At 44.2% G+C, this 20,836-nt stretch overlaps 1 protein-coding gene across 1 annotated transcript in view; it reads right to left on the bottom strand.

Annotated features, from left to right (window-relative positions):
* Positions 1-20,836, bottom strand: part of PELI2 (pellino E3 ubiquitin protein ligase family member 2) — a 183,668-nt gene that overhangs the window by 120,118 nt on the left and 42,714 nt on the right. Inside the window, exon 2 of the mRNA XM_026480321.4 lies at positions 13,803-13,932. Within this exon, the coding sequence (XP_026336106.1) occupies positions 13,803-13,932 (130 nt within the window). The remainder of the gene's footprint in view (positions 1-13,802; positions 13,933-20,836) is intronic.

The following is a 20,836-nucleotide window of genomic DNA, read 5'->3' as shown; positions in this document are numbered from 1 at the left end:
TTGCAAATCTCTGATGCCTCTCTCTGCAAAAGGATTATGCATCCCAAACGTTGAACTCAGTCAGCCATAAGACTTGATTTAGCCCGTGAAATTCAGGTAGGTCACCTCCACGCAGAAGTTTTAAAAGCTATATTTGCTTAATGTGCCCCCCCACAATCTTTGAAAGAGAAGATGCACCCTCCATCTGGATCCCTGAATTCCCATGATGAACCCTGTCCCCGTGCAATCCACAATGGCCATGTAACATGAATAGTAAGTATGCTGGGCTGCATAAACCCACGGGAGATTCAGGAGTTGTTTTTTACTGCAGGATAACTTGGCCTATATGGACATAAATCTATTTTATAAAAAATTGGAAAGTGAGCTACAGGAAAGTATTTTGCCCAATGAGTCTACAGGTAGTAAATGTGGGAAACCAGGAATTCAGGAAGTTGAAACTCCAAAGCCCACACTTCCATTCCATTCTCATAATTTATAAAGCTTATTAATGGGGCACCTGGCTGGCTTGGTCAGAGGAGCATGCGACTCTTGATCTCAGGGTCATGAGTTCGAGCCTCACGTTGGGTGTAGAGATTACCTAAATAAATAGATAAACAAACAAACAAAAACTCCAAAACATTTCTTCCTAAAAACTCTCAAATATGTGATTCCTGAGATTGGAAGGAAAAAAAATAGTGGAAATTAACACAAGTTTTGTACTGAGCAAGTTATCACATTATGTGTAATAGAAAAAATTTGGAAACCAAATTTTTAATTTACCAAATATGCCTGAAATATAAAACGGACCTGTGCATGTGCCTGTGGGTTGACAGAGCACATCAGTCACTGACCCATTAGAACCACCAGCTGTCCTACACCGTGCCCACGGCAGGCCACAGCACTTAGCTACTCATTCAGCAACCTGGGCTGGGCTCTGGGAATAGACAGGACAGACCACCCGTCTTCAAGGGACTTGCTTTTCAGCATTACAAGACAGTACGCCAACAACTCTAACACAGTGTAGAACTCTTGTGGCGATACACACACACACACAAATTCTTTTTTGAACTTTAGGAGTCCACAAAAGGACTTTCCACTGCTGTTAGGAGTGAGGAGTATCAGAGTTCCTAGGGGAAAGGACATCTGGGCCATGTTTTAGAGGATGGTGGGAGTACAGGTTAGTATTCAAGGCTAGAGCACATTCTAAGAAATGAGAATGTCAGAGGTGTAGGTGAGGGAAAACATGGCCACTGGGGGAATTTAACCTGAATGTCAGGCTGCAACGCAGAGAGGACAGAGCCAGTCCCGCAGGGCTCACCTGGCAGCAACATAAAGATAAAGAGCGAAGCCAGAACGAGCTTACCCATCGGAGAGCTCCTGGGGCCAGACTCCACTAAGCTGCCATTAACTCAACTCTGGTAAGAAAAAACCCAAAGTTCCCGAAGCCACTTACTCACGCCTCGCCCAACATGGGTGTGATCAATAAAGAGCCTGTAAGTAGGTTTCTCTGGGAATCAGTCGGCTGCATAGGACTTCAAAGGGGCTGAAATACTTTTTCACTAAAGAGAAGGTCAACAGCACACTTCAATGTGAAAGGCAAAGGTGTCTCAAAAGAGGCCACCGGCAAACTGAAGACAGTCAATGATACCTCTGTGACCCTCCCTCCAAGGTCATGACTTCTTTTCAGCTGCACAGAATTTATTTTGATGTTGCTTTTACTACTTGCTGGTTTAAGTACCACTTCAAACAAACCAGCTAACTCAATGCAAGCCTCCATCGCAGTGCCTTCTGCAGACGGCTCTCTCGGCAGAGAGCTGGCTTCCAGACTAGACAGCCTGTCCTAGCAGTGCTCATGAGCCTCAAGCGACAAAGCAACTTCCACTTTTACTAACAAATATCATATTCATTTCTCTGGACAGCACTCCTAGTTCAGAAATGAATGGACGGACTTTCCAAGGCACCCTCCTGGGAGGTAAGAGAACCCGGGGCAGAATACCCAGCTTGGTCCCTGTCCTCTAGGGCACTCCCCACCTGCAGCCTGCAGCAGCAGACGAATATTCCTGGTCCCGGCGCCACATCTGGCTGGGTGACCAGAGTCTACTTACTGGCCTTCTCTGAACTTCCAGTCCCTCGTGTGTAAAATGAGGAGTCAGAGGGCAGAAGGTTCCCTCCGACTTTCACATCCCAGGTATTTAAAAAGGAAAGTTACAGGAAAAGATGCTCTTCCTCCGTGGAAAGACAGGACGGGTGTAAGTGCCCCGATCAGGCATAATTCAAATAAGTCTGAGTAATGGCATAATTGTAAGTATAAATACAAGTATTCTCCCACACTGACACGTTAAAAGCAACTCGTTAATGAAAGTGTGCTTTAAGGACAACACAAATTAAATATGATTTTTCCAACTAATATGTGAATCAAGTCAATAGTAAAATTATTACATATCCGTAAAGCAGATAATTACACTGATAATTAAGTTATTGAGTGCTGGAGTCAAGTTTTCCAACACGCTGCTCCAACACTCTGGATCCAAGAGAACTAAAGAAAAGAAACAGAAACCTCTTTTCCTGCCTCCCAGTTCCGTGATGGCTTCCCCAGCCTGTCACTTCCCCCAATACAAGGTCAAGGGCTGCTCCGTAAAACAAGGTACTTTGTATTTAATTTCCCACAATAGTATAAGTAAGTTTTCTCACACTACTGTAACAAATTACCACAAAACATAGCAGCTCCAAACCAATTTGTTATCTCGCAGACCGGCGGGTCCACAGGCTTGGCTGGTTTCTCTGCCCAAGCCTCAGGAGGCTGAAAGGGGACAGCGGGGCTGTGTTCCTCTACGAGGCTCTAGGTAAGATGGCTTCCAGGGACATTCAGGACGTCAGCAGAACTGAGTTCCATGTGACGAGAGGGCAGAGGTCCTGGTTTCCTTGCTGCTGCCTGCCAGAGCGGTTCTCGGCTTCGGGGGGCAGCCCGTGTTCCTTGGCTCACAGCCACTGCCTCCAACTTCAAAGCAAGGAATAGCAGGTGGAGTCCTGCTCACGCTTCGAACTTTCCTACCCCTTCTTCCCGCACATTTCTATAAGTCTTCTACCTTCCTCTTCCACTTTTAAGGACTCTTGTGGTTATTGTAGACTGTTGGGGTGGGCCCAATGTAACCCCCCTATTTTAAGTTCCATGACTTCAATTCCATCTGCGAAGTCTCCTCTTCCAAGTGAGATAACGTATTCACAGGTCCCAGACGCTAAGGCACGGGCATCTTCGGTGGGGAGGGAGCATTATGCTGCCCCCCGCATCTTAAGTACATAAAAGACATAAGTATCTTTTGGGAGAAAACAGTAATTCTTCTGCCCACTCCGCACAGCAGAGATTTAGATTAAATATCAATGAACAGAAATGACAGCAGCAATGACCTTGTGATAATTTTGTACACACACAAAAAACTCCATTGTTAGTGCTTGAACTGTTAAAAATATATGTTAGAAGGATTAGAGAAACCAAAAATGTTAGTGCTAAACTACATTAATAGCAAAAACTCCGAAAAATGTGATATTCTGAATCGACTTCAACTTTCTGGGATTATTCACTGTGAATCATACCTCAAAGGTGAATTTTAAGAATACTATAAAATATCTTAAAACCTACCTTTAGGCCGCTCACACAAATCTAAATGGAGAAAGGGTGATCACCAATTACTGTCTGAGACCTTCAGCCAGTACAAGCCAGACTACCTAGCCTACACACAGCAGGAGAGAGGCCAACACTGAGGGGGTCTGAAAGAAAGTACAGTTCAGTAAGAAAAGCTACTGTTTACTTTGTGAACAGGAGTCAAAGCTAAACCAAAAAAGGGAAAAGAACAGCTCACAAATTACTAAACTTACACGATTTGCAATGGCAAAGCCATCAGAAACCTTAGAAAACCGTAAAAGTACTGGTTAGCCAAAATACATAGAAATATAGTGTTAATAACTAATTCTTGATGTTAAAACTCCTACTATGTAAAACATAAAATGAGATAATCACCTAGATAGATTTATAAAAGTTATTCATCAGGAGTGCTAATACATAACAATCAGAATTATAATAACTGAAGTGTATAAGTCAAACATTTTAAGACATTCCATGGTCTGAATAATACAAACTATAGAGAGTATAAGACTAGTTTCCAAGTCATGCAAGTGAGAGCGCCAATCATTCACCAAAGCATGCTAATGTATTTCCAAGTCATCTGTTAATTGTTCGATATTACTGGGGTGATCCTTTACTCGATGTAATGGTCACAACTACGCAATGTCTGAGCTGGGATTACTTATGACAAACCAAATTCTTCCAATAACTTCCCCCCATTTAATTGAAAGCCAAGGAGTAAATGGAGTCTTGACAGAGAGATTTTCCTGTAACATAATATTGCTCATGGTAAATCTATTAACTTCTGTTGAACTAGTATCCATTCAGTTCAATATTTTTCTACCCCCAATATTATGATTTTTATATTCAGTATTTCTCTCATTACCTAAGCCGTGAAAACCACTTACTGGACTGTCCTATTCAATTATCTAGCTGACTTTTACAAAATTTTGTTCACCTTTGATCCACGTGTTTGAAAACATCAGATGGTCAAACTTCAAAGGTAGATTAATTAAAAGGAAGTTAGTTATATTCTTCAGATATGTTACCAAATAAGTATTCTCATGTAACCTGGATAATTTAATAGTTTTTCCCTTGGAATATTTTGCTTTATTTCAAATTTGTTTCTCCAATATTCTCTCCTACTCTATCACGATTTTCTGTATTTGCTTTTACATATGCTATCACCCATTTGTCAAGTAAATCTACCCACTTTAATAATCGATTTTTTTCCCTTCTAAAACCAAAGAAAGAAGAATGGTTAGAATAGCATGTAATAAAGCCAAATCTCCTAAAGCATTTAATCATCTAAATGCTATCTCACAGTTTCTATTAAAGTGAATATTCAGGTCTTTGATTTCCAAACTCAGTTTGCATCAATAATGCCACAAGCTGCCCATCTCACTGAAACCATTTTCTTGAGTGACAGTAAAGTTTAATATATTTCAGACTGTTCCTTCCAGTGCCATGAAATAAAAAACCATCAGCTATCTTCGAAGTCTTGAATATTGTATTTTAAGTAAATTGTTAAACCACTTCTATGTGAAATGGCTGCAGCTTTGTCAATAATGACTAAAATTTTACTGCCCTGATTTACAAGCTTTCCAAGAAGTTGTTTTCTCGTCTAATATATGTCCTGCAACAATCCAGACTGCAACTCTAAGCCGTCACAGCACATTCAGATAAGAGCTGTTTTTCTGAAGTCTCAATAAATACGAAATCAGAAAATTTTAAACTATGCAGTATGCTGTTGGTATTTCAAGTAACCTTTTCTTTTTTCCTTTGCTTTTACAATACCCTTTGATAAAAGGTTTTTGGAAGTTATTTCAAAAATTTTTTTTTTCGAAACTTAGGTTTGTATGTTTTCCAGCTTTGAGACAGTTGGCATATAACATTAAGTTTAAGGCATGCAATACGTTAACTTGGCACACTTCATACTGCAAGACGACTACCACCACATCCTTAGCGGATGCCTCCATGACGTCACATAATTACCATTTTTTTTGGTGTGTGGTGAGAACATTTCAGATCTACTCTTCACTTTCAAGTACATAAAACAGTTTTATTAACTATGATCGCCATGCTGTACGTAAGATCGCCAAACCTTATTCAAATTATAACTGGCGGTTCGTAAGTGTAAGTAGACTTGGACCAGCCTCTCCCCATATCCTCAATCCATTGGCCCCTGGTACCATCATTCCACTATGTTTCTAGGGGTTCAGGTTTCTAGATTCCAGATATAAATGATAAGTAGCATTTATCTTTCTGACTTATTTCACTTAGCATAATGCCCTCCAGGTCCATCCACGTTGTCGTAAATGGCAGGATGCCCCTTCTCGTGGCTGAGCGGTAGGACACTGTATGTACACACACCGTTGGCCCTTCGACATGGGTTTGAACTGTGTGGGTCCACAGAGACAGATTTCTTTTATATGGTAGTACTGTAAATGTAGTTTCTCTTCCTTAGGATTTTCTTAACCTTTTCTCCAGTTTACTTGTAAGAACACAGTATTTACCACATATAACATACAGCCTAGATGTTAAATGACTGCTTTTGTTATCAGTAAGGCTTCCAGTCAACAGCAGGCTATTAAAGTTTTGGGGGAGTCAAAACTTTTATGAAGATTTTCAACTGCGTGGCTGGCGGTGGGGGCGGCTGGTACTCCTAACACCCATGTGGTTCAAGGGTCGACTCTGTACCACATCTTTACAAACCATTCAAACTTCTGACAGACACTTAGGTTGCTCCCATATTCTCGCTAAAGAGTGCTGCAAGGAACACGGAGAGCAGGTAGCTCCTGGAGATGCTGTTTTCACTTCCTTTGGTTTTATACTCAGAAGTGGGGCCGCTGGATCAGAGAGCAGTCCTAGGTTTAGTTTGAGGCACCTCCGTACGGTTTTCCACAGCGGCTGCGCCAACCTGCATTCCCACCACAGTGCATGAGGGCTCCCTCTTCTCCACATCTTCGCCAACACTTACCTCTCGTCTTTTCGATGACATCCATTTTAACTGGCATGAGGTGATATTTCACTGTGGTTTTGATTTGCATTTCCTTGATCATCCGTGTCCGTGAGCACCTTTCCGCATACCTGTTGGCCATTTGGAGGTCTTTGGAAAAAGGTCCATTCCGATCCTCTGCCCACTTTTAAATCAGGCGGTTTTGTTATTGAGTTGTAGGAGTTCCTCATAGATTTTGAATATTAACTCCTTATCAGATAGAGGATTTGCAAATCCTATTTCTCCTATTCTTGAGGTTGCCTTTTCATCTTGCTGATCATTTCCTTTGCTGTGCAGAAGCTTTTTAGTTTGATGTAGTCCTACTTGTTTATTTTTGCTTTTGTTGCCTTTGCTTTTGGTGTTAAGAAATCAATCACTGCCAGACCTAAGTCAAGGAGCTTATTCCCTACATTTTATTCTGGGAGTTTTGTAGTTTTAGGTCTTACATTCAAGCTTTTAATCCACTTTCAGTTGTTGTTGTTGTTGTTGCTTTGGTATATGGTCTAAGACGGGGCCAGTTTCATTCTTTTGCATGTGGCTCTCCAGCTTTTCCAATGCCATTTATTGAAGAGACTATCTTTCCCCCTTTGATTACTCTTGGCTCCTTTGTAATAAAATAGACCATATACGTATGGGTTTATTTCTGGGCTCTCTGTTCTGTTCCACTGACCTAGGTGTATGTTCTTATGGCAATACCATCCTGTTTTGATTACTATAAAGTTTGTGATATTACTATAAAGTTTGACATCAGAGAGCAAAATGCCTCCAGCTTTGTTCTTCAAGACTGCCTTGGCTATTCGGGGTCTTGGGGGGTTCCACACAAGCTTTGGGTAGTACAGACATCCATGTTAGTTTATGCTCATGGGCTGGAAGAAGGATCTTTCCATTTATGTGTGTCTTCGGTTTCTTCCATCAACATCATATAGTTTTCAGTAGACCCATCTTTCACCTCCCTGGTTAAACCTATTCCTACTTTATTCTTTCTGATGCAATTGGAAATGAGATTGTTTTAAATTTCTGACTTTGTCACTGATTTTTGAATACTGATTTTGTATCTTGCAACTTCACTGAATTCGTCTTAGCTCTAACAGTTTTTGGGTGTTGTCTCCTGGGTTTTCCATACATATTATGTCATCTGCAAATAGACCATTTTACTTCTTCCTTCCCAATTGGGATGACTAGTTCTTTTTCTTGCCTACCTACTCTGCCTAGGAGTTCTAGTACTGTATTGAACAAAAGTGGCCAGAGTGGGCATCCTGGTCTTGTTCCTGATCTTAGAGAAAAAGCTTTCGGTTTTTCAGTTGCCTATGAGATTAGTTGTGGGCTTGTCATGTATGGCTTTTATTATGTTGAGGTACATTTCTTCTGTACCTGGTTTGTTGAGCATTTTTTAATCATAAATGGATGCTGAATTTTGGCTGTTTTTCCTTAATACTGAGATGATCATACGACTCTCACCCTCCTACTGTCAGTGTGGTATATCACACTGATTTGCAGATGTTGAATCATTCTTGCATCCCAGGAGCAAGTCCCACTTGATCATGGTGTATGATCCTTTTATTGTACTGTTGCATTTGGTGTGTTGATATTTTAAGAATTTTTACATCTATGTCCAATCAGGGATATTGGTATGCAATTTTCTTCTCTTGTGGAGTCCTTGTCTGGTTTTGGTGTCAGGGTAATGCTGGCCTCACAAAAAAAAAAAAAAAAAAAAAAAAAAAAATTCAAAGTATTTCCTCTCCAATTTTTTGGAAAAATTTGAGAACTCTTATTAATTCTTATTTAAATGTTTGGTAGAATTCACCAGTGAAGTCTTCTAGTCCTGTACTTTCGATTAACAATCAAACCCCTAAACGATCTCCTTACTAGTAACTGGTCAGTTCAGGTTTTCTATTTCCTCATGACTCCGTCTCAGTAGGTTGTACGTTCCTAGGAATTTATCCATTTCTTCTACATTGATCAATTTGTTGTCATATGATTGTTCATAGTAATCTCTTATGATCCTTTTTATTTCTGTGGTAGCAACTGTAATGTCTAATTTTGAGTTCTGTTTTCTTGGTGAGTCTAAAGATTCGTCTTTATGGTCTCAAAAACACAGTTCTTCGTTTCACTAATCTTTCCTATTGTCTTTTTTCTCTCCACTTGTTCCTGCTCTGACCTTTGTTATTTCCTCCCTTCTCCTAACTTTGGGCTTAGTTTGTTGTTCCATTTCTAGTTCCTCGAGGTATAAGGTTAGGATGTTTGTGTCTATATTTTGTTAAAACCATTAAGATGGATCCCATTCTATAAATACAAATTATCTTGGGTTGGTGTTTCTGTATAGAACCCAAAGATATTGTAGGCTGCAGGTTACTAATTTTTTTTCTGACAAATTTGGAATATTCATGGTTATGGTACCTAAAAGGATAAAACTTATCCAAACTTTGTTGCCCCTTTATAAGAAGGATTTCTTGAACTTATAAACAACACCAGATATCACTAACCCAAGAATTATAGTCCATTAACAATGAAAGAAAGCAAAGTAAAAACAAAAACAAAACCCCAACTATTTAAAAGCTGCATTAAACAGTCTGAGGATAATGATAAACAGAGGATTTCTAAAGTACAGAAGGCTGCAGCTTCAGAATGACCCGGCAGCAGAGACAGGCCACCCACTGCACCGAGACCCAGGCTGGACAGACAGACAGACAGTACTTCAAAAGCAGACCCCACTACAGCTTACAAAATGAGCTTGAACTAATGAGTTTACCTTGAAGTTTATGTGACCACGTCTCAGTTACTACCGTATTAATCACTGATAAAGAAGAAGGTCAATACCAACCAGGAGAGCCACTCAGCGCCGACAGCTCAAGAGCGGTCCTGGTTGCAACGATCACGTGAAACGGTTCTGACCTCTCTCAACGGTCACTCCGAGACCACTGATAGTTTCCATTCTGAAATATGCCAACTGGCACAAAGTGATAGTCCGTCACTTTTAAAAAGTAAAAATGCCCAAAAAAGGAGATCTCAATAAAGCACAGCCTACAAGGGAAAACCATGATGAAGAGTTTTCCTCAGTGATGTCGCTAAATTTAAACCATGTTGCTACCAAAATAGTCACCATCACCACCACCATCCTATTTACCGGTTAGGAGCAAAACAGTTGCCCCACAGCCTTAAAAGGAAATGAACAAACAAAAAATGACTTCGATTCTCAGTCTGATTATGCCACGTCCTCTATTTACCACCCTTCAATGTTTCCTTTTAGGAAAAACCCAAATCTCTGTTCCAGATCTCTCTGCTCTCCTGGCTAACTCCTCCTGACCCCTCACCTTAAAGCTCATGTGTCCTCAGAGGTCCTGCCCTGTCTACCCCATCCAAGCTCTCCCTCCCCCCGCCCCAGTTCTCATAGCTCCGTCATCTTTTCCTGCCCCGCACCCTGCAATAGATCCAATCCCTAGCATGACGCTTGGCCACAGAAAAGTGCTAGATAAATAGTTGTTGAATAAATGAATGGTGAATAAATTGCTAAATGCTCTAGGTCTATAGAACTGCCAAAAGTAAAACAAGGTTTTATTTTAGGTTTTCTTTAAACACATCGTATAATAGGGGACATATCTGAGTATTACTATTTCAAGAGCAAATACACACACGAGGAGAGATTATACAAACAGATTACACAACACTAGCCTGTACTTGCCATCCTCCTCGGACTTTGCATGGACAATGGCATGCACGGAAGACTGAGAGGCCCCATTTTCCAGCAGCCACTACTAGCCACAAGGGGGTACACCTCGGTGTGACCCCCGACTGTGCGGCAGAGGGAAGAAACAACATAGAATATCAGCACTTGGGCTCCTGATTAGCTACGGGACCCACACCTGCCCTTCTAGGTCTCCCGTAGACAAATCCAAATTAAAGATGACCTTTTCCTTACCCATATTGCAGAATCGGAAATTTCAGAGCAGACAAACCACGGCTGATTCAGGTCCAACAGCTTTTGCCAAGTACACCACATACCCTGGCATTCTGACAGGAAATGGGTGAGCAAGTAAGAAGTAAAAACAGGCCAGCAGGGCCTGGGATGGGCCCAGAGGCAGAGACTCAGAGGGGTGCCAACAGGTACCAGAGACAGGGAGTCCAAGGTAAATGCAGCACGTAACTGGAAACCCCAGTGGGCTAACAACAGGGCTGAGGACAGGCCGAAGGGCGAGAGGTCTTAAGATTAGACAAGCAAGCCTATGTATACACAAGGAGAATGTACTGGAGAGTACGGTCACTTTCAAGTGACAATGGACTCTGAGGTAGACTGTATCAGGGGGAAAAGTGATGGGACAAAGTGGGAGAGTTAAAGTATTATGACCCGCGGAGGCCAATGTATGGTTTAACGCGGGTTAGGGGACAGATGGGTGAGGCACGCAATCACTGAAATGCGCAGGAGGGTGGACTGCAGGTCAGTGAGGTCAAGGGATGCAGGGGAAGAGGCAGCTTACTTCAATAATGTAGGGTTAAAGAACAGACTGCAACCGAAACAGAATGAAATCATTTCTAGTTCCATAAACTGGAAAGATGGCGGTAAAAAAATAGAGGAATAAGACTGTTTCGGTGGAAACAAACAAAACATCAGCGTTCAGTTAAGGCGAGGCAGGAGGAGGAATATTTGAAGGAAAGGTTAAATGTATAAGCGACTTTGTCTAGGGATCAACAGAGCAGGTGGCAGCAGGAGGGGTAGGGCACAGCTGACCAGGGGTGGGAACAGAAGGAGTGAGGAACTTGTGACCAAGGTGCTAGGCTCAGGTAGGGTGGAATTCTGTGCACGAGGCCCTCAATGTACAAGGCACGGGGAGGAGAAGATGCAGAGGGAAAGCAGTAAGGGACAGCTGATCACTCACAGTAAGTGTCTGTCTACTCCTCTCCCTTAGTCACAGTTGACTGACCCCGGCCAGGCCTAGCAGAGTCCCTTTCCTGACAATTAAAAACCTCGAAGAGAGACAGAAGGTAGTTGGAGCCAAATCACTTTATAACACTCTCTCAAGAATGTCCGCATTAACCCCTGCTGATAGTATGGTTCTCTCTGAGCTGTTCTCACCCTCTAGCCTTTCATAATTTCTTCATTTTTGTTTTTTTTTTCCAAGCCAGACTCATGTGTTGCTTATAACCGAAGCATCCTGCCTGATTCAGCATGGCTCCTGTCGATAGCCAACTCGTTTCGTTTTGTAGAGGAGGAAACCAAGGCCCCAAGAATATAGGTTTTTCCCAGGTTACAAGACCGAAGACCAATTTCCCTACTACTAGCAGTGTAGACAGACCATAAACACAAATTGAGACCAGAAGTTTTAGAATTTAAATAACTTCAGGTAAAACCCAGGTATAAAAGATTCAAGTTTTATAAAAAGCTAAAATTGGAGCCGATGGAGGCGGGTAATAAATAAGGGAAAGTCACTGATCTTCTGATAGCAGCTACCGGAAGATCTATTTCAAATTCCAGCTGTCTTTCATGAATTCTATCACAACACGAAGCCTGAGTAGTCAAAGATTTCTATAAAAGGTTCTTAAATATCTGAAGCCATTGTATCAATAGCAAATCTAAGCTTAAGGAAAATAAAGGTACAGAGCTAGAGGAAGGGAAGGCAACCGCCAACCACAGACAAATGTGAGGACCAGGTCTGTACCATCAGAGCATTTTTGGTGCTGATCACACGCTTAAAAACTTTTGTCTCTGTATCTTCCAAATATTTTTCAACTATAAAATATTTCTCTTACTTCCTTAACCTTCCAAGATTGTTACTTCACTTCCCCTTGTCTCAGAATCTTTTGTAAAGCTCATTTCCTCTGTTTTTCCTATCAAGAGTCCTTCCCTTCTTAGAACTTAATTTCCCTTTCTCTAGCCGCCAAAAACGTGGCTGCTAAATATTAATCCTTCCTGTTTCCTCAGTGTTTGATATTTTTGGGTCTAACCAGTCCCTCATTAATGCAAGACAACCTTAACTGGTACATTCTAACTATTCCCATGGCATGGGAAAAAGCAACAGGGGCTTTCTTAAAAATTTTAAGTTAATTTAATTAATTTTTTAAAGATTGTATTTATTTGACAGAGACAGCCAGCGAGAGAGGGAACACAAGCAGGGGGAGTGGGAGAGGAAGAAGCAGGCTCCTAGTGGAGGAGCCTGATGTGGGGCTCGATCCCAGAACGCCGGGATCACACCCTGAGCCGAAGGCAGACACCCAACGACTGCGCCACCCAGGCACCCCTTAAATAAAAACATTAACGAAGGTGATCAGTTCCTAGGACGGAGTATAAATACCACACATGCTTCCTTGAAGCTATTCATTTCCCTTGGAACTTTGGGTTTTCAGCAAAAATGGGAATCAAGTCTTATTTATTCCAGATGGTCCAGACCCATTATGATAAACACATATAGCCAATTCACCACACAAAATGCTTCAGGGGAATATAATTTTTATAGAAAAGGAAACTATATCGCATGTTAAATAATTAGAAAATTGTCCTGTCTAAATAGGTGGAACATATCAACCAGAGCGGAAACTCAGGGGTTTTTTCCCCATTTATAGATCAAGAAAATAAAGCAGTCATAAACATTAACGTTTTATATAACTCAAACCAATGAGAAGAGATACAGTAAGCCTCTCGTGGCACTCAGCTCTGTTTACTTCCAGTCTTTCTAATAATCACCCCAATTCAACTCCACGTACATGCAGATTATGTGAAAACTACTACTCAAATAGGAGGAAAATAACAACCCTTATTGAGGTTTTACTAAGACTTAACACAAAAACCCTTTAGGATAAAGAGCATCGCTTATCTTTCAACCACAACTGTTTTAAATTGACATATGTTGGTTCCACTATGTCCCAAGCAGTGAGCAGTCCACCCTGGGGGAGCGGGCGGGAGGGGCGGGTTGGCCCAGCCCACCACTCAGTGGCCACGTGGCGATGTTCGGAGACCTGTTTGGTCGTCCCAACAGCAGAGGCAGTTGGGGGTGGGGATGACGTGCTACTGGCGTCTAGTGGGTCAAAGCCAGGGGTGCGGCTCATCTACAAAGCACAGGACAGCCCTTCCCAACAAAAAACTATCTGGCCTCAATGACTGAGCAACTGTCCCACCAGGAGAAAAAAAGAAAAGCAACTAAAAAAGAGCAGCCAAGACAAGAAGTGAGCACGAGTCACCACCCGCCCAGGCCTCCCAGTTCTGCGGGAGCCCCCTACCTTGGAAGCCTGTGGCGTGGATATCACGTGGACCGTGCTGGGTTTGACTCCATTCGCCTTCGGCCGTTTATAGAGAGCAAATCTGCTTTTCCTCCGGCCTCGGTCTCCATTAGGTAAAGCACCGTTGTACCTATAAACAAAGATGAAAGGTCATGTATTTGTAGATTTTTTAAGTTTTAAGGAAAAAAAGAGGAACTAAGAGAAAAGACAGGGATGGTCATAAAAAAAAAAAAAAATCGCCCACTAAACACCCCAGAGAAGGAATGGGCTGCAAAACAGACTTCAGCTGTAATGAAATTCAAATCACTTCCAGAAACTTAATTTAAGAGTGATGTACAAAGTAATTATAGGTCTCCTATTCTATAAAGTCAGACTCTTCAAATCTTTTTGGAAAGAGACAGTATAAATAAGCAAATGAGAATTCTGCAGAGGCTGTATTAGTGAGGGCTCAATTTAGCAAGCGTTGTTCTAATGGACCCCAGAGAAACACTCAAGAAATATTTTTAAATGAACTAGTTAGAAAATAGCATACTAATTAAACCTCATCTCTCACTCCCAAATCATGTTAATGTCTTTAGGATCTTTATTTGTAAGAAGACCAAATTTAGTTACTTGCAGTCTTGAAAGTTCTGAATTCTCCACATTCATTCTCATTTCTATTTGAACTTTTAAACTGTCAGGTGAGCAAAAATACCGTGTGAAAATTAAACATAAAGTAGGACTTCACAAGAAGGTTGCCCATAAAAGAGACCCAGAAGTGGGGGGGGGGGGGGCGTTTTAGTCCAAAATGTCCAATAACTTAAAAAGTCATCTGGAAAACGATGTCCTTACACAAATTTCCCACATTAATACCTTAAACTAATACCAGTGTTTAAAAGAAAGGCAGGATTGCACTTCGTATTTCTGTTTTCAATTGTATTTCTAACTCTGGATTTAATGGGTCCCTGTATGTTCTGACCAATGTCTCCTGTCGCCACGCTGACAGGACTATTCTCCATCCCCTTCGGGGGGGAAGTTCTCTTAATCTTTAAAGTCTTGCCTTTGCCTCTAGTTTGGCCACACCCAGAACATGGTGGCCAGCATGGCTGAGGGGCCGCCAGTAAAACTGGGGAGAGTTTTTTTTTGTTTTATAATTTGGTAGCTACAGTCTGATAATGGATTTAAATTATCACTTGAAGTTATTCCTGCTGTGTTTTTAATCTGTTCCCATTTCCATCACAAAGGAACATGGGCTCCATAAAAGTGTCTCTAGAATACAGAGATGATTGATTCCGAGTCTCCTTTTACTAAGGCAAATCAAAACACGCAGTTTTCTTACTCATGTTCGGGATCGCTACCATAATGAATGTGTCCCTGAGTAAGTGGCCATCATCAACCCACTTTGTTTTAATAGATTTCCCCATCACTTAAATCAAGATGAACATTCTGTATTAAGAGAAACATATGTAAATCAATTAAAGCTAGGACTCTCAACAGCGTAGAGGAGTATTTTCCCCACTGAGGCCTAGAGGCAAAGAGTACAAGATCGGGCAGGGTTTCTCCTGTGCCTCTCACGTCTCCCCAGCCCCCCCCCCCCGCCCCCCGCTCCATCATTCAACCACACACTGCTCGCTGAGAAGATCTAACCAGCAAGACGGTGTCTGATGCCTTTCTAGGGATCCACTCACAACTACACGCCCTTCTCAGGAACCCCCCCTCCCCCGCCCCGCCCAACGGCCTCAGGTGAGCCCCCACGCCCCGTCTGAATGAAATGGCCAGGCCAGCACCCTCCCCACCACACTGGAGCTGAATGACTGCAGGTGCACATCTGGCCCATGTTGACCAAGGACAAGCTCATTGTGGAAAACACAAAACCGGGGCGGAGAGAAAACCAGCTCACGTCTGTGGATGGCCAGAGCTGTGTGATGTTAAGTGCGCCAACTCTGGGGATGTCCCAACCTGTCACATGAAGCAGCGGCAGAGACCGGCAACCAGAGACAAAGAGGACCCTCAGGGCTCCTGCTGGCCCCGCTGTACGTTGACCCTTGTTCATGGCGTCCTCTTTAGTTTCCGCTAACTCAAGTTGGTTCTGCTATCTACACCCCGAAGCCCCATCTAATATAAAGGGGGGACCCACAAAACTAGTAGCACCTTAACATATGCAGAAACGTTTTAAGTGACCTGAGCATAGATGCAGATAGCGCAGGTTAAGCAAACACTACGCCAGTCTACATACAGATTCCCCACTCACTCAACACAGCCAAACAGTGATCGGTGAAAAACCCTATTGGAGATAATTAAGGTGATGGTAGAAAAACCAGTGTCCAATGAGACACGTTTCTAATTAGGTGAAGCTACAGGGTCCTTCATTCAATATTAAAAATGCCAAGTCCCAGAGCTGTGATGAATATCGGCTTCCTGGTCTTCAGATCTCTCCACTTAAGAGCAGAGAAAGGCACAGAACGAGTGTGATAAGACCTGAATGCAACAAGATGCACTCGTGCACAGAGCACGTGGGAAGAGGCATCAGGGAGAGTGTCACGAAGAGACAATGTGTGAATGGCCTCGAAACATGAACCAGACTGACCGGGAATGTAGGGCAATAGTACGTACACAGGCAAGGAGTAGGTAGTTCAGTACTGTGACAGCATCCAGTTCAAGGGGAGAGAAGCAGCGGGTCAAGAGGGTAAAAGGCAGGAGCCAGGTGACGACAAGAGCGGGGCGCTCCATGAGGGCGTGGCTTTTTCGAAGAAAGGGGAGCTGATAAGATGTAAGCAAAGGACTAACGTGATCGGACACGCAATAACTGCTGAAGCAGCATGGCGCAGGATGGACAGCCAGACTAGAGTCCCGGATGGACAGCCAGACTAGAGTCCCGGATGGACAGCCAGACTAGAATCCTGATGATCAGATGGCAGAACTAGCCGAACTACCGGAAGTGTAGTGGGTTGAACGGTGGCCCCCAACAGATGGGCCCATGTCCCGGATCCTTTGGAAAAAGGGTCTTTGCAGATGTAGTTAAAGCTCTGGAGAGGAAATCATGCTAGGTTACCAGAGGGCTTGAAATCCAGTAACCAGGGCCTTTGTAAGAGACACACAGGACCACGTGAACAGAAAGGGAGGCAGAAACTGGAATTGGACAATCACAAACCAAGGACCGCCTGCAGCCACCAGAAGTGGGAAGAGGCAAGGAAGGACCCTGCCCCCCAGAGCCCCGGGAGACAGCATGACCTCGGCAGCACCGTGGTTCCAGACTTGAGGAACTGGAGAGAACCGGGAGAACCCATTCTGCCGTCCTGAGCCACCATTCAGTGGTAATTGGTCCTGACAGCTGCAGGAAACATTAACGGCCTAAACCAAAGCGGCGAGGAAAGGAGGTGGAAGCTCAGAGGAACTCAGAGCGTTGTTTTCAGGGCCAGGTGAGCATCAGAACCTCCAGGGAAGCTTTACCAAGCGATGCACGCCGAAGGCTCGAGAGCTTCTGAGTCCGCAGTCCCGGTGCAGGGCTCCCGGCGTGGGCTGTCAGAGCTGCACAGGGATGTGCACCTGCAGCCACGACCGGGCACCGGGGTCTTGAAGGCAAGTATCAAGAGTACTTGGGGACTTGTTCGGCTGCACAGGGTGGAGGGACAGAGAAAGGTAACGGCATACAGGCTTGTGGCCTCGGCCAGGGGGATGGCATTATTAGGAAGCAGGATAGGAATGACAGGGATATCCAGGGAAAGCCACTTGGGAGGTGAGACAACTTACAGACCCGGGGGGCTTTTATACTACAAGTGTGGCAGTTGAAATCACAAGCATAAACAAGATACGCCCAGCAAAAGTGCCAAATAAAGAAGTCAAGGACCAGAAGGCAAAAACTGACCCTAGAAAATGCAACCAGTTAAAGAAATAACCCCTTCTTAGTCCTAGGCAGAAGGACCAGGAACAGGAGAAAGTTGTATCACTGAAGACAAGAGAATTAACAGTGTTTAAGCAGTTAAAAGGCCAGTTCATAGGAGAAAAACATACTACCCATGATCTGGAAGACCAGGACGCTGGGGACCTGATCCATCTCCAGAGTGAACAAGTAAACCCAAGCCAGCCCCTAGACCCCGGGTCTCACTCTGAGCCTCCCCTCCCATCCCATGTTCTCCTCAGCAGAGAGCTCCTCACGCACTGTCCTGCTTCCAACACTCTCGGACTCTTCAATTCACTAGCACATGATCTTTGCCCCAAATCAAAAAGTACATTTGGTCACGTGTCCTGCCACCACCCTCTCCGACCTCCACCCCACCCTAAAAGTTTCCCAATGGCTCTCGAATCAATGTGGCAAATCAGAGAGGACCACAGATGCCCAGGACTTCACCCAGTGAGAGGGGAAGTCTAAGTCCCCTCTCCCTACACCTGGGCTGGCCTTAGGGACTCGCTTACCAACAGGATGTGGAGGAAGTAACGTTCTGAAACTTTCTGAGCCAAGTCTGAAAGAACCTTGCGGTTTCTGCCTGGGTCTTCGGTGAGCATTGAGCTGCCACAGAAGAGACCTGGGACCACCATGCTGGGGAGGCCACACACAGGTGCTCCGGTCAGCAGGCTCAGCGGAGTCCAGTCTTCCAAACACCCCGTTCAAGCACCGGTCACGTGAATGAAGCAGTCTTGAACCTTCCGGACCGGCCTATCCCCCAGCAGACTATTACCAAGTGACCACGATACCATGTGAGGCAGAAAAACAGCCCAGCTGAGCCCTGCCCGAATTCCTGACTCACAGAACAGTGCAGTAAATAAGAACATCGCTGTGTCAAGCCACTAAGTTGAGGGCAGTTGGTTACACAGGAATAGGAGCTTGGAACAAGCCCTAATACTCCCTTCTCCCTGATCACAGCCTCTCCTTTGTCCCCTGATCTGTCAAGCACGGTCACGTCTTCCTGATCACAGACCCTTCCCCTCCAGCCCGGCTTCCCCAGGGAACGTCCAGTCCACCCACAGTGCCTGACACAGCACACCAGTGCAGGGGCACCCAGGCACTGAGACCCACCCAGGGCGACCACAGCACAAGAGAGAAGGACCATCATTTATATGGTGGAGGAGAGATGTGATTGTTGCCGACAAAGGCACAAAGTTATCATTCCAACAAAGAAGATCAGAACGTTCCCTGGCCTGGCAAGCTCTTCAGCCACTAAGTTTGTAGAAAATAGTATTACCAAGAGTTGCTGCCCCCTGTTTTAGCTGAACAGGGGTATTTGGATTGAAACCCACAAGTTGTTTTTCAAGCTTCCCATTAAAAAAAAAAAAATTCTGGAGATGTTAAAAACATCCACTTATTTAGTAAGTGTGTGATGAAAATTTAACTCTTCGCATATGCAGGGCAAATAGCTGGTCTTAATAGTAAAGGTATTTGGATGCTGTGAATGACAATAAAAAACCTGTGTAAGAAACCTCACAAATCGAGGGTTTTTCCTGGTTTAAAATGCAGGGTTCACAAAAAATAAAAATAAAAAATAAAATGCAGGGTTCACACGTTTTCACTAGCAATTGCTATGCATTTACCATGAGGGAGGCATTACTACCCTCCGTGGACAGGTAGCAGGCTCGAGTGGCTGAAATCCACACACAGACTTGCACAGCGAGGAGAGGGCGGACAGAACCCTACTCCACATCTGCTTCTGTCGGACTCCAAATGTCATTCTTCCCAGGAGACGCTGACAATTTTTAAATCCAAGGCATTTCTTGGCATACAACACCAAGATACAGTCTTGAGGAGATGCCTGCCACCTTAAAGATGCATTTGTCAGAAAGAATTTTCTACGGGAACCAGCAAGAGAGGTATGCCAGGGGCTCCCCATCCCATTTTGGAAGCATCACGTCTGATCTTCAGCAGCCTGAACTTAGAGCAGCACCCACGTGGAAATGGGAAAGAGGATGTGGGGTACGGCACCCCAGGACCGCGCTGCAGAGGCAGCCTGGCTTCCCGCCGCAGGCTGAATGTTCTGCCCTCCCTCCCAAGCAGCACTTCTGTCACTGGCACAGATAAACCGCGAGCAACTACTGTAGCCAAAGTAAACCATACACTGCAGATGAACAAGTCAGGGACACTGCAGGTGAGCTCGGATACAGGGCACAGGGTCTGCTCAACACCTGCAGCGTGGCACCTGCCTCGACACAGCACACACCAGCTCACAGGACAGTGAATGCACTCGTGCAAGTGCAAGAAAATGCACGTAAGCCCGTAAGGGCCTGACGCCAGCCTGATGATTACAGCCCCGACTCACGGTTTATCCGTCAGAACACATCTGGGCTTGCCTTGCCCTGATGAACATTACATACAAAGCCCTGGGACCCAACAGTGCTTATTCCTCTGTGCCTAACAAATGCTGCACAGTGTAGGCTTTGTAAACCGACATTCCTTTCTAGCCAAAGAACTAATTATGGCAGCACCAGAACAGTCTCTCTCTCCCCCCTGCTTATTACCTGCCGCAGCTCTTTCAACATCACTTCATTCAGAAAATCTTCCTGGGCTTGGCCTGAAAATGAGAATTCTCAATGTCCCATTTCTGGTTGGAAATGGTCCTTGCTTCGAGTAGCTACTTAAGGTCCAATCAATATGAAAAACAATATATTCACTCAAGAATGCAACCCACGAGGTGCCTGGGGTGAGTCAAGCCCCAGGGCCAGGGGCTAAGGATACTCACAAGAGATCTTGCCTCTTGAGACAGGGAGGTGAAGGCAGAAAAACTATAAATACTAATAAATGCTAAGGAAAGGGAGTTAGAACACAATGGGAAAAACTAAATCGGAACGTTAAGTTCTGAATCGGGACCCAGCACTGGGTCTTGCCACGCCCTGCACGTGGGATCGGAGCCAGGGAACCCTAGGAGCTATCTGCTACACCAGGCCTGCGCCACGGCACGGGTTAATCTTCCCTTTATAACTCACACCATTTTGACTGGATGCTTTTCGAGAAGTCCCCTTTTTATTTGGATAAGCCCCTTCACCTCTACGTGGCACCTTAAAACTGAGGAGGGGGTCAAGCACACAGTGGCCACGTGAGTGCGGGGATAAGGACGGTGGTGCGGGGA

This window comes from Ursus arctos, unplaced genomic scaffold, assembly GCF_023065955.2.
Source record: "Ursus arctos isolate Adak ecotype North America unplaced genomic scaffold, UrsArc2.0 scaffold_25, whole genome shotgun sequence".
Lineage (NCBI taxonomy): Eukaryota > Metazoa > Chordata > Mammalia > Carnivora > Ursidae > Ursus > Ursus arctos.
This window is presented reverse-complemented; position numbering and strand designations above follow the sequence as displayed.